The sequence below is a fragment of the Podarcis pityusensis genome (assembly GCF_964106645.2).
Source record: "Podarcis pityusensis genome assembly, chromosome: 10".
NCBI lineage: Eukaryota > Metazoa > Chordata > Lepidosauria > Squamata > Lacertidae > Podarcis > Podarcis pityusensis.
This window is the reverse complement of record NC_138035.1, coordinates 13,289,382-13,302,659: the sequence shown is the minus strand read 5'-3', so window position 1 is coordinate 13,302,659 and position 13,278 is coordinate 13,289,382. Positions and strand designations below refer to the sequence as shown.

General features: G+C 41.9%; 1 protein-coding gene across 32 annotated transcripts in view; it reads left to right on the top strand.

Moving 5' to 3' along the window:
• The window catches only part of C2CD5 (C2 calcium dependent domain containing 5), a 90,129-nt gene that overhangs the window by 63,733 nt on the left and 13,118 nt on the right, over positions 1 to 13,278 (top strand). For all 32 annotated transcript variants that reach the window (XM_081022656.1, XM_081022639.1, XM_081022650.1 and 29 more), the window contains 5 exons: positions 1,691 to 1,752; positions 2,576 to 2,674; positions 3,572 to 3,661; positions 6,178 to 6,265; positions 7,232 to 7,318. In XM_081022656.1, coding sequence (XP_080878782.1) covers positions 1,691 to 1,752; positions 2,576 to 2,674; positions 3,572 to 3,661; positions 6,178 to 6,265; positions 7,232 to 7,318 — 426 coding nt within the window. The remainder of the gene's footprint in view (positions 1 to 1,690; positions 1,753 to 2,575; positions 2,675 to 3,571; positions 3,662 to 6,177; positions 6,266 to 7,231; positions 7,319 to 13,278) is intronic.

Genomic DNA, 13,278 nt, shown 5'->3' with positions numbered 1-13,278 from the left:
TGCCTTTATAATATCTTTTAGTTACTTAGTTTTATATTGGCTGTTTATAAACCGCTTTGAGGACTGTCATGTCAAAATATTCAATACAAATTCTATAAGTAATAAATTCTGCACAATCACACTTCATGGGCTAGTGAGTCTACCAACAACATCCATAATAATTGTTATATTTTAGTGCCCATTTGTTTTCATTTCTCAACTTCCAAGTTGTCCACAATCTGCTAGCCACTTGACACTTTTGATACATCATTTTGTAGTCCTCCCTCCAATATCGTCTTTCTTCCTTTAAACCCTTCCAGTATTTTTGGGTAGTCAGTTTCTCATATACAGGCTAGAATAGATCTGTTTCTCTTGCTGCATTCCATAATGGACTTAAGAGCATTTGTGGCTCCAGGAGTGCCCCCTGGTGGAATTTGTCAGCCACTATAGAGTGCTAGTGGGATTTATTTCTCATGAACATTTTGCAAAGTGTATTTTGATGATTTTCTCTACGATTATGAGAACAAGAAGGTTGAAAAATATCAAAAATTTATCTCTTCTTATTCAGTCTGTATTCAGTCACCTAGACTGAACAACTGATTGGATTTTGCAGTTGTTTTTTTTTAAATATCTGACTGCAAGTACTTTCAAAGAAACCACCTTATATTGAGTTTGACCGTTGGTCCATGTAGCTCAGTATGGTTGACACTGACTGGCAGCAGGATTTCAGGCAGGAGTTCTCCATAGCCCTACCTGGAGATGTTGGGGATTGATCATGGAAGCTTCTGCTTGAAAAGCAAATCCTGTGCCACCGAATCATGGCCTTTCTCCAGTTGGGGATCTCGGGCTCATATCATATTTTTACTGTTTTCCTGCATGGTTGCTTAAAATACGTAATCCTGGCCACTTTCACAAGTGGGATGTCCGGGACTGGCTGGGCAATTAGGAATGGTGGGAGGCTGTAGCTGGAAAACCCTCTAATGAAGCCATAGAAGAGGAAGACTCCAAACCCAGGGAATGTTAGTGGCACACGGAAGACAGGTCAGAGGATGAAGGGGTGGAGGCAGAATGGTTGAATGCTGAACAAGCAACAGGCTTGAGTGAGAGAGAGGAAGAAGAGGCAGAAAATGGCAGATGTAGGGGAGGTGGGGGCTGAGGCTGCAACAGATTCACAGGAGCCTGCTGGTCCTACTGTATGCAGCTCCCCTCCCCCATTGTCTCCAAGCACTTGGAGAATTTTGCATGTAGCAGAATGACAAGCCCAGAGGTTGTAGTGGCCCCCTCCCCAGCAGAGTTTAAGACTGCAGGGAAAACAGCTGGATGGGGAGGAGACTTAGGGGGAAGTGGGAGGCCCAGATCATCAGTTCTGGCAACTTCTTCAGTGGGGCCAGTCTCGCGTAGGATTTTCTTGTTTGTATTCTGTTTCCTTGAATAAAGAATCAATTTTACTGCTCAGCTCTGAGTCTCCATACTGACCTGCAGCTGAACCAGCCCTGACACTGCATTTTAAAAACTTTCTGTACTCTTACTTTTTCTAAGGATTAGCACACATATTTGTGCAGAATATTGCTGGATTGTGTTTTTCTGATATATTACACTAATTGAAAATCTAGCTGTGAAACTACACAAAACCTGAAAGCTGATCATATTACACAGCACCATAATAATGTTCTCTGATATTAAAAATAATACCTTTTATGTGATTTGGCAGGATTTTATAGCTGCAACACAGAAATTATGCCTGGTATAAATAACTGGACTTCTGATATACAGGTAAAGAAAAAAGCATGCAAAAATAAAAATTAAATGCCTTTTCTTTCATAGTGAAATGTATAATCTGAGACCTAAATAATGATTTGTGTCTAAAGAATAATTATCCATGTAAAAGAATTATAGGAGCAAGATCCTCCATACCATCAGTTCTTTATCAAAAATTATGGCCCAGTGGTAGCACGATGGGTTGTATCTAAAGGTGCCCTTCCACTCAGAGAAGGGCCATTTTTACACCTTCCACTAGAGTCCCCTTCCTCATCCTGCTGCCCTCCAGATGTTTTGAACTACAACTCTTATCAGCCTTCACCAGCAACTGGAAGGCAACAGGTTGGGGATGGCTAAAGAGATTGTTTGGCTTCTGCAAACTGCTCAGGATGAAGCATGAGAACTGCTATGAAACCCACCTTAACAAATGAATGAATGGACCTGAATATCTCTCTTCAACAAAGGTTTACTGGGCACTTTACAAAGATGCTAATAATAATAATAATAATAATAATAATAATAATAATACAACATAAGATCAAAACATAAATTGCAGTGGGGGAAAAGCCACACAAAGCAGGAAATGCTGTTTTTAAAATTTGAGGAGGAAAAGTATTTGGTGCCCCAAATAAAATAGTTTGCATGCCCTGCAAGCCTTTGAGGCACCACATCTAAATGTGCCTTCTTCTCCTTGGTTGCTAGCCACTTCACCTCAGGTGGAGGCATTCAACAACAACAACAACAAACTTCATCACCTCTCTCAACCTTAATTACTTATATGGTTGTATTAAAATTATATTTAAATGGCAACTCATTTAATTTGTTGTTTCTGCTTTAGATGTTCACATCAGTGAGAGTCTCCAGACTTAATAATGTTACCCTAACAAACCAAACACTCAACAAGACCTTTAATGATCTCTGTGAGAATCTGCTCAAGGTAAATGAATAGCTGCTGGAACTATATGTGCGTTTGAACTATTAAGTTTTTTTGCCGATGGTACCTAGAATTAATTTTCTGGCATGTCTCAGTGCCTACTTTTCTGCTTGTGGCAAACTCTGGAGTGGATTGCATAAGCTAATACTGAATGGGACAATGCTGGCGAGTGGGTGGGCACAGCCTTGTAGCAAAGTGTTGTACTAGATGGCTACTTGGTCCATTCCAACTTTAGGTCTCAGGAAATCATATACAAGTGTTAAATGGCACATAAGATAATGCATCTATTTTCTTGTTAAGACACCAGAGTAAGTATCAGTGAATGTATTCATTAGCTATCTCTGGGAGCCGTGGACATGGTGAAAGGATTTATGGCTGTGTTCCTTGTTCTACTTTAAAACATGAAGGGTGCTTTTCACCAAAATTACATTCCTGAAAACCACTGACAACATAAAAATCCAGTAGTAGCACAACACCTGTGGCAGAGATGGAAGATTTCTTGCATTTCTGGACCAAAAGCCACACATTCAGCATGGAGTGACAAAGGTTGGCAACTATACAGTAATTAGCAAAGTCATCAGATGATTCTTAAATGCCATTTTAATGCCACTGTAAGAAACTGAGTCCCCCCCCCCCTACATATTTGCAATATATATCTCCAAATGTATAAATCTTTCCAACATATCTTTGCAAACCACTACAGGCAAGGGTCCAAGTATGCCAAAAACAGCATACTCAAAATGATTCACGCACACTTTAAAGGTAGATGGCAGCATCTGCTCACACTGATGTAGCTGAAGCAGGGAATTAGAATTGGGCTACAAAGAAATGAAACCCAGACTTCCACCAGTTCAGAGCATACTAGATACATAATATATACTAATTTCTTGTGTTCAACAGAGCCTGTATTTTAAACTTCGATCTATGATTCCTTGCTGTCTGTGCCATGTAAATTTTACAGTTGCTCTTCCAGAGGATGAATTAATTCAGGTAAGCCAGTCCATTCACCTTTTTGTATTTGAAGCTCTTCACAGTAATCTGTGACAGGAGCAGACTTTGAAAAAGTAAAGCTGGTCAAGTCAGACACAGGTTATACTGAAAGCTCCTTCCCAACCATTTAGTTTTACTATTTTGAGTTTAAAAGCTTGGCTTGCTTAGCAAACAAAGTTTATGAAGATACTTTGGAGAATGACAGTTGTAATGCTCCTTTTCACTGCTCAGTTGCTGTAGGACACACATTCTCAAGAGTGTGGCTGTTTTCGGCAAGGCCCTGGGCATTGTATATAACTTTGATAATTTAAATGTGTCTCCACAGAAATGTTCATGTGGTTCCATGTAATTGCAGTGCTCATTGCCATTTCCTTTTAAAATATGTGTGGCCATGCTGTGAGCCTATTTTAGCAATTGGTGTATTTAAATGAGATGTTTGACTGCATTCTAACCTTTTCAGTTATTTGCATGCCCCAGAGTATGGTGAAATCATGTTTAATTAAATTTCTTTCTTTCAAAGTTGTTGTGAGGAATGCTGACAGAAACAAAACCTTACTATGATTACACTGTTGCATACAAACTGTTTTGCTATTTTAAAAGGTTTTTCAGATGGTTGTAATGCTTGTAATTGTTTTTGTTTTTTTAAATAAATGTGCTGTTTTGTGGTTTGCTGCCCTGGGCCAGCTTGCGAGGAAGGCAGAGTAGAAGTTTTATAAAATCTCAAATCAGCCATACAAAGTACCATTGCCTTCGATAGTTATTTGCCTACCATTTTTCCTTTACACAGTCCCAGGCATCTTTATTTCTAATGACAAGGTATCAAAATAGGCTCACTCAATGGAATAGTTTGTATTGAAAGATCATTGAGTTGGATTCAGACTATTACAGTCATACTTGCCATCAGGTTCTGTTGATTTTGGGGGTGGGAGACATGGGGCTAGTGCAGTGATCAGACCCGATGCTGTCCCATGGTGCTAGTTTTGGATCTAGCAGATTCCAGGCTGCCACAGCCGCTACCCCATTTGGGGGCTTTCTGCAGGCTGCTGGCAATCCGGCCTGTGGCACTTCTGCCCACTTGCATGTCTCGCAGGCAGAACAGAGAGTTCTCTGCCAGTGGAGTGACACTGGCATCACTCCATCGGTGGAAACTAGCAGGGCTTGGTAGAGGAAACCTCCGTCCAGTGCACACAAACCCTAAAAAGAAGGCAAGATCAAGTGCAACCTTAGGTTAGATCCAATCCATAGTGATTAGGTTATGATGTTCCATAAAAGTTTTTGCTTTCAAACCTGTTTTGCACCCACTACACCTGAAATGAGAGTCCAGGATTGGCAAACCATAAGGCAAATATCACCTAATTGGACAGCCTGCCTGCTGCCCAGTATTTCTCTCCCCAGCCCCACCAGCTGTGGAATGCTCATCCTGATGTGGGCCGTTTTCAGGAAGGCCTCATCCAAGAACCTGGATGGGTGATGGGCAACCCTGCCCCTAAGCTGGGGCCAAGGCCTAATTGGTGCCCCCAATATTCCTTAGCCACCGCCCCACCCCCTGCGTGACTGCTGTTCCTTCCAAGTGCCCTTCACCCACCAACAGATGTTCTGGCAATAAAAACACCAGAAAACATCCTGACTGATGAGGAAGGCAAAAAATCCCCCTCAAACAGCTAAACATGTGGAGGGTAACTAGTGACAGCTGATGCCCATAGCAAGCGTATGGGACAGAGGGAGGGTGAGCAGGGAAGTCACCTCCAACACGAATGTGTCTCTGTGTGGCATGTCCAGTATTTAAATACTTGGTGTGGTCCACAGACACAAAGTTCTGGTTCATGGCAAGTCTCTGTCCCCCAGGCAGTCAAATGAGCTTGGACTGGCACCCAGTGAGGTCCAGTGGAGGTGCACTTCCCAACACCTCTTCAAGCCCAGTTGGCTCCTTCACCCTTGAGCATGCCGTCTGCTGAGATCAGCAAGTGAAGATTTCCATTAACCACCAGTTAAGAAAAATGCCATGGTTAAGTTAAAAAGCAAAGTGTGAAGGTTTGCACGATGTGAGTCTGTATATCTCCCCAAAGTGTAAGGTAAAGGGACCCCTGACCATTAGGTCCAGTTGTGACCGACTCTGGGGTTGCAGTGCTCATCTCGCTCTATAGGCGAGGGAGCCGGCATTTGTCCGCAGACAGCTTCTGGGTCATGTGGCCAGCATGACTAAGTCGCTTCTGGCGAACCAGAGCAGCACACGGAAACTCCGTTTACCTTCCCGCCGGAGTGGTACCTATTTATCTACTTGCACTTTGACGTGCTTTCGAACTGCTAATTTGGCAGGAGCAGGGACTGAGCAACGGGAGCTCACCCCGTCGCGGGGATTCAAATTGCCGACCTTCTGATCGGCGAGTCCTGGGCTCTGTGGTTTAACCCACAGCGCCACCCGCGACCCTTGCCCAAAGTGTAGATGGGGTTAATTTTAAACTTTGAAATAAAGTCTAAGGAATAAAAACCTGACAACGTTATATTTACAATTGCAGGTCACTGTTACAGCAGTTGCAATAACATTTGACAAACACCAAGCTTTGCAAGCAGCTAAAACTCCTGCAGAAAAAACATTACAAAGAGGTAAACACATTGAGGAACTTAAAACTGTCAGCTCTTGCCTGTTATGGGTGCTATAATTGTTCATTGTCACAGCCATCTCAGGATGTCCATTCATTTAATTGGGCCTAAGTGGGTGTCATTAGGTGCAGCACTGCAGCGTAGACACCCTTTCCTAATGTTGCTGCAACATATTTCATCTTTACAATCATTACGGTCAAGCAGCTTTTATCATTCTCAGGTTTGCTTTTAACCACTTCTTGCAGGCTGTGGCATGTTTCACAAGCAAGCGAAACAAGCATACATTTATGCTGCTCACACACACACACACACACACTGGGATGGTGATGATGCATAAAGATGCTGCGGGTGGATTGAAACTCTAATGTATTTAATTCCATGCCTTGATTAAGATTGATTAATTTAATTGTAGTGTGTGCAGTGGCTTACAGGGTGTGAGTCTGAGAGTAAACGGCATTAAAGTGCCCTGCGTTCATGCCTCTGGGGAATAGAATTAACATCAACTGAAGCAATACCTGTGGCTAACCTTAAGGCGTGATATCTCAATTTAACCGGTGATTTTTCCAGAGGGGCACAGGTCTTCAGGGCATATTTAGAAAGAAGCTGCTGGTACTACTTAATCAGTTAAGTGAACTGTAGTTATTAGTGAACATCTCTTTGCTTTCCACTACAGTGGATTGCTAAGGAAGTTGTCCTGTTATAACAATGACTTCTGACTGTGCAGCAGGTCATCTTCTTTTCTCCCCAGAGGAAATCCAGAATAGATTGGGGGAGCAGAAGAGAGGCAGAGGAAGTCCCATTGTGCAGGCAGAAGTCCTTGCACTAAAGGGACAATTTCATTGGATACAACCAAGTCTGTGGGTTTTTTTGTTTTGTTTGTGTAGGTAGGTATATGTGGATTTTGTAAAGGAGAAATAAATTAATGTTTTTGTGCCTTTCTTCTTCTTCTGTTGTTGTGTTTGTTGCCAGCTTCTACAGACAATGAAGAACAGCTACAGTTTCCCATGGAGCTTTCTTCTGATCCTCATGCTCCCCAGCAATTCTCGCCAGCAAAAGGTTGGTTAAAGAAAAAGGCCATATGCTTATCTTCTTGTGTTCCATCCACTTGCTCCTTTTTTGTTTGTCAACCGTAGAAGTAGCCCTGCTACGCAATGCAAGTTTTTTGTTTGCCAAAAAGACTTCATCCTCCGGATATGTGAGGAGAGCGAAACAAAATGTTCTTAATATGTCCGCTGTGCAGTCTCTTTTTAAGAACAGGGTGGCTGCTTCTGAAGAGGGAGCAAATGAACAGGAACAACTTGCGCTTCTTTTACTGCTCTTCTAATGCTGCTTTGAGCTGCTGCCAAACAGCCATTCTAGTCTAGAGACAGCTGCATTTCGGAAAAGTATGAGGTGGTTCATCTAACTACAAAATGTGCTCTGAAGAGATGGGTTTTGCTGAGTCTGAATCAAGTCTTTTTGGAATTTTAAGGATTGTAAATATTATAGATTATTTCTCTTGGAGAGGCAGATATAACTAACAATGCGCAGTGCCAGGTATTTTCCAAAGGAAAGGAAATGTTCCACCACCCTCATCCTAAATCGGGCTTCTTCAAACTCATCCCTCCAGATGTTTTTGGCCTACAACTCCCCTGATCCCTAGCTAGCAGGACCAGTGGTCAGGGATGATGGGAATTGTAGTCTCAAAACATCTGGAGGGCCGAGTTTGAGGAAGCCTGTCCTAAATCTTTATCCTAATACAGAGGTTGTAGACTTCACAGCAGGGAGCCACAAAATAATTAATCCAAACTAGGGAGTATGTGATTTGGCATAAGTAAGTGCAAAGTAATGCTCACTGGAATAAATATTCCAAATTTTGCATTAGACTGATGAGGTCTAAACAGGTAACTACCTAGAAAAAAGAGATATTAGCATTACATTGGAAAGCTAATTTGAAATGCCGTCTCTTGTGAAAGTGTTTTGCTACTCAAGTCAACACAGCACATCTGCAAGGAGGTCAAAAGTATAACGCTATACATGTCTGCTGTGAAGCAAGTCCCAGTAATTTCAGTGGGCTTACTTCAAGGTAAGTGGGCATAGAATTGCAGCCCGAATCAACAAAGAGTCTTGTGATACATTAAAAGATGAACAGTTTTATCATGGTGTAGGTGTTTGTGGCAAGAGCCTACTTTGTTGGATATATGAGGTTCCATCCTGTTGAAAGGTTCAACAAATGAACTTCAAAGGGAGGCTCCAGCAGGAAAGTGCTGAATGAGAACTTAATCAGTTAATTTTATGTGAAGAAAATGTATTTTTGCTTATTAATTATTGTGGATAATAACATTTAGTCTGTTACAGATTTTAAATACTGTATTTGTTATGAATTATAGTTGTATGGATTTTATTGTTGTAGCTTGCTTTGATAACTTTTTTTAGTATAAGGCAACAAAATAATTTTCTCCATCTGGACTTGACTAGATCTGTTCTACCACAGTTAATTAATGCAGGGTATATAGGATATGTGACCACCAATTTCTGCTCTTGTGAATGGTCGCTATGCTTTATGAAACAAGACTCATTTTGTTTTTACTACAACATCAGGAGTGTAATTAGGGAGTGTCCCAGAGACCCGAATCCCACAAGATGCCCGGAGTCTTCCAAAGTGCAATGCCCAGGAGACCACAGCCAACCACCATCCTAAATTTCCCAGAGACTCTTGTTATAATTTTAATATGTATATAAGCAGCCCATAGCTCAGAATAAGCCCTGACAGGTAAACTTTGCTTCCTGCCCCTTGGAATGTGAGCCTATATTTGCATGTACATACATTGCAAATTTGTGTCATAAGCCTGTGCCCCAAGTCTTTGAAGTACCTAACAGTGCTCCTGTGCAACTGATTAACATGGCTATCCTCTGGAAACTCTTATCCCTAAAGTCAGTTTTAACAGATTATGCTAGGTCATTGCCAAGTGAGGTAATTACACAGTTAGTGTCTCAAGGAAGCTTCTGGAGCAACGCACTATTGACCACACAAATACTTCGACAAATCTATCCTGTTGCTGAGTTTCTGTTTACCAAACCACCCTCCTCTTCTTTCTACAAATCAGAATCTTCTGGAATTCCATGTCTTTCATTGTGTAAACTTAGCCTTCTTGCAGGGTTTCACTGTTGTTAACTTATTTGGCTTATTCTTTTCCAAAGATTAGTAGGAGACCCTATTTGTAAAATAACTGCTGGCCAGTAGAGGGTAGTCTACTCCCTTGTCAGCAAACAGTGTGTTTAACATTAACCATGGATGGTCTGTGAAACGCAGCAAGCATTTATGTGAGATCATCAAGGTTCGTATCAACGCCTCCCATTCTCTAAAGAGAATTCTTTCTTTTGGAAAGATCTGTAGTTGATATATGATTCATAATTTACTTGAACTCCTGTGAGAACTTAATTATTAAGTTCATTTGCACTTCAGGCAAAATAATAGATCAACAAAGCAAACATTTATTACGTTCTCACTAAACCCCCACAGAGTGCAGTGTTAATGTAATGGTGCTAAAGGGGTATATTCAGCTTACAAATAAAATTCCTGCCTGATCAGGTTCTGTTTTTTAAATTTCTATAACGAAAACACAGCTTGGACAATTGCCTGCCTGCCTTCCATAAGGTCTTGGAATATTGTTTTGTGTTACCATAATACTTAGATCCTGTTTTTTTCCTGCGTTTTGACTAACAGCCTGCTGCCCTCCCTTCTTTCTCCCAGCAGCTTTGAGACAAACTTGCATCATTACAAAAGGATCAGGGAGCTTCTGCATACAAATAAGCATGTTGTCGCCTAGTTAAAGCATTATGTTCTGCATGTAGTAAAGTATGAAGGGAAGAAGGCTAGTGTGCATAAGCCCTGTTACACATTTCTGCTATATTCTTGGGGAAAAGTAGCATGTGAACAGGCCCTGTATCTCTAAAACAGAGAGACCTTAACCTGAGTAATGCTGTTGAAGTTGCACTATGTACATTGTGGGTTCATGAAGGCTTCAGCCTGAATTTGTTACCACTTTTCGGAAAGCAGGAAGCATTGCACTCCCAATTAATCTGGCAAGTGAGATTGATTCACAACTGCAGGCATGTAGTCTTTATATGTACACATACACACAGGCAACACATATGCAGCTTCATAAAAGTGCAGACATTCCTTTATTCATATTGTTGCATTCTTATTGTTGCACATTACAAGGGGAAAAAAACCCACCCCAGGAAGCAAAAACTGGGACAACAGAAAATTCTTTTTTCACCTTGATTTTTCACACAGATACACACATGACTTTTCTCTAGAGTTGCATGCGGGCAGCAAGTATTTCTGTGGTGCGTTGACACTAGCTAAGTAGGCATGTCTGTCTAGGAAATCTATAGTCCAATAACACCTGATGTGTGTTTAGTATGGCCCCTCCCCATCACATTTTTGTCCTAGGGTATTTCCTAGCTTTCTTCAAAGCCCCACACCTAGCACTGTTTCATACACAATTTTAAATGTATCCTTAAAAATACAAAGTGTTTATATGACAAATTTTGTGTTTACAAGCACATCCATCATATGTGCACAATCATCAGACAGCAAGGATTGGTTATAGCTCCCTTAGTGTCAGTCTTTGCTTTGCTGCTGTCATGTGGATAAAATGAGCCCTAGTTGACATAACCCATGTTGATGGTGCTGATCTAGTGTATAGCTGCACTAATAAAGAGTTGCCAAGGGCACACATGCAAAACAGGGGAAATTTATTCTCCTGGCTTAAGATTCTTCAGCCTGGACTGAAACATAACCTTTTTATGGTTGACAGAAGTGCAGATTAAGTTAGTGAAATAGTGCAGTTAAACCATGTTCTTCCATAAAGAACTGACATGATTTACATTGATTTGTAGAAATTACTTCAACCATGGTGAGGTAACCAGTGGCCCATGGGTCAGATTCAATCCACCAGCCTGCCAACTTGTCTATGACTGTCTAAAAGTGACAGTCAGAGCACTGCCTCTGGCAACAGCTGCTTTCAGCATAGGCAAAGGAGAAGGTGGGCAGCTCTTTGAAAGCATCAGAGGAGATTGGGAAACCATTTGTCTCTGCTGCTTTTGATATCCTGCCTACCTCCCTCTTCAGAAACTGCTCACAGCAGTGGTTTCTAATGTCTTTTGTCTCCTTTACTGTTGGGAAAAGCGAGGGATGAGGGAGGCTGGCTTTATTGGGATCCACTGCCTCAAGGCAGCTGATGCTCCATAAATGAACATAGGGAGAGGTTGCCACAAGGTGCCTAGCTGCACCAACTGGTGGTTGGCCATGGGGGGATGTGGCTCTCAGGCAAAAATTGGTTCACTGACACTTGATTTTAACTGTAGTAACAGATTGTGTTGCATTGATCCTATAGTAATCAAACCAGATTTTCTTTAGCAGAGCAGCATTTGAACACCTGGAAAAGCTTGTTAGATAGCCAGCACCCAGTGACAAGAATATGCATAACATATAAAGAGATATTTTAAAATGCTGCTTACATAATGACTAGGGAGCATTTTTTTTTATTCAGAGTGAATATAAAAGTTTCTCAGTAGAGAACTGTATACAATCATATGAAATGAATTGGATGAAATATTCATGTAGCTTAATGTCTGTAACCTATATGAAGCCCTCGTTCTGGGGGTTGTTGCCTCCGTTTGCTTTAAGGTGCTCTTTGCAAAATCAGCACCTTGGAGAGCAGAATAAGGCTGGTAGTCTGGGCCTGGAGACATCCTTTCATTTGGGTGTGCATGTATGTGCTGAAAATAGTTTATTACAGCCATGGTTGCCTGTGCTATGTGTATGATTTCCCCCACAGTCAGCCATGGCAAACCAGAGCAGTTCACAAACCTGCAAAACTTGCTTGATCAGAGACAACCATGGCACTAAAGAACTAACAAACAGCAACACACAAAAACAAATCTTGCCATCTGTCTTCAGTCTGATTTTGCTTAGTGGAAGCCTTTATACAGTGTTTAGAAATCTGATGAGAGAAACTTGTGGCTTTTTCATGCTAGAACAGATGTCAGCATATGATATGTCAGTGAGTAAGTTCCAGAAGTTTTGTGAGGTTCAGACTTGAGGCTGATTGTTCTTTTATTACAAACATATACTTCTTTGGCAATTTTCCAGTTTCTTCTTTGCATGCTTACCTGAGGACCATTAACAAAATTTCAGTTCTTTCTTGTGTACCTTGGTCATTCCTGTTTCATGCTTCTAGGGCTCTGTAGTCTATACTATTATGGGTTAGTTTGTGTGGGATGAATATGTGGCAGATCATGGGTTTAGCCAGGGAGTTCATATGTAGTCACCTTTTGGATTCCTGTCAATCTTGTTGCGCTGTGAACAGATGTCAGCACCCTGGTGAAAAGTTCTGAAAATAAGAGAGCTCATCTGAAAATAATTATGATGAGCTCTCTTAAATATTATGAAGGTGTGATGGGACGATGAGCTGCTTGTGTGTAAAATCCTAGTCCCTCAGAGTTTGGTCAAGTTTGCAAACCTCTGTCTGTAACGGAGCCCCTTAAACATGGCTCCGTCAGTCGCTGGCAGATTCCGACAGTGGTTGCTTTCGGAATCGCTTCCAACATAAAAGCTCCTTAACGGAAACACGTCTTCTGGACTCTCTGCGTGACAGTTTCCGGCGAGGAGTGGGTGTCCCTGCAGGAGGTCCTGAAACCTCCCCACTGTTTTCGCTGGAAGTGTCTCTGAGCCATCCCTCCAGCTCACTTTCCCTCAGCTCAGCTCCTCTCCCCCTACTGGTTCCCTCTTCAGCTGCTGAGTCTCTCCCAACCTGTGTGAGCCCTTTCACTTCCCTTCCTTCCGATGGCAGTTCCCTGACATCCACCTCCCCTCCAGGGCCCCCTTCATCCCCTCTCGCCCCCTCCTCTACGGGCGGTGAGGAGGCAAAACCCCGGAATGAACTTCCTTCATCTTCCGATGTCCCGAACACTTCTCTCCACCTGTTGCGGTTCCTGGTCTCCAAGTACTCCTCCTCCTCAGAGTC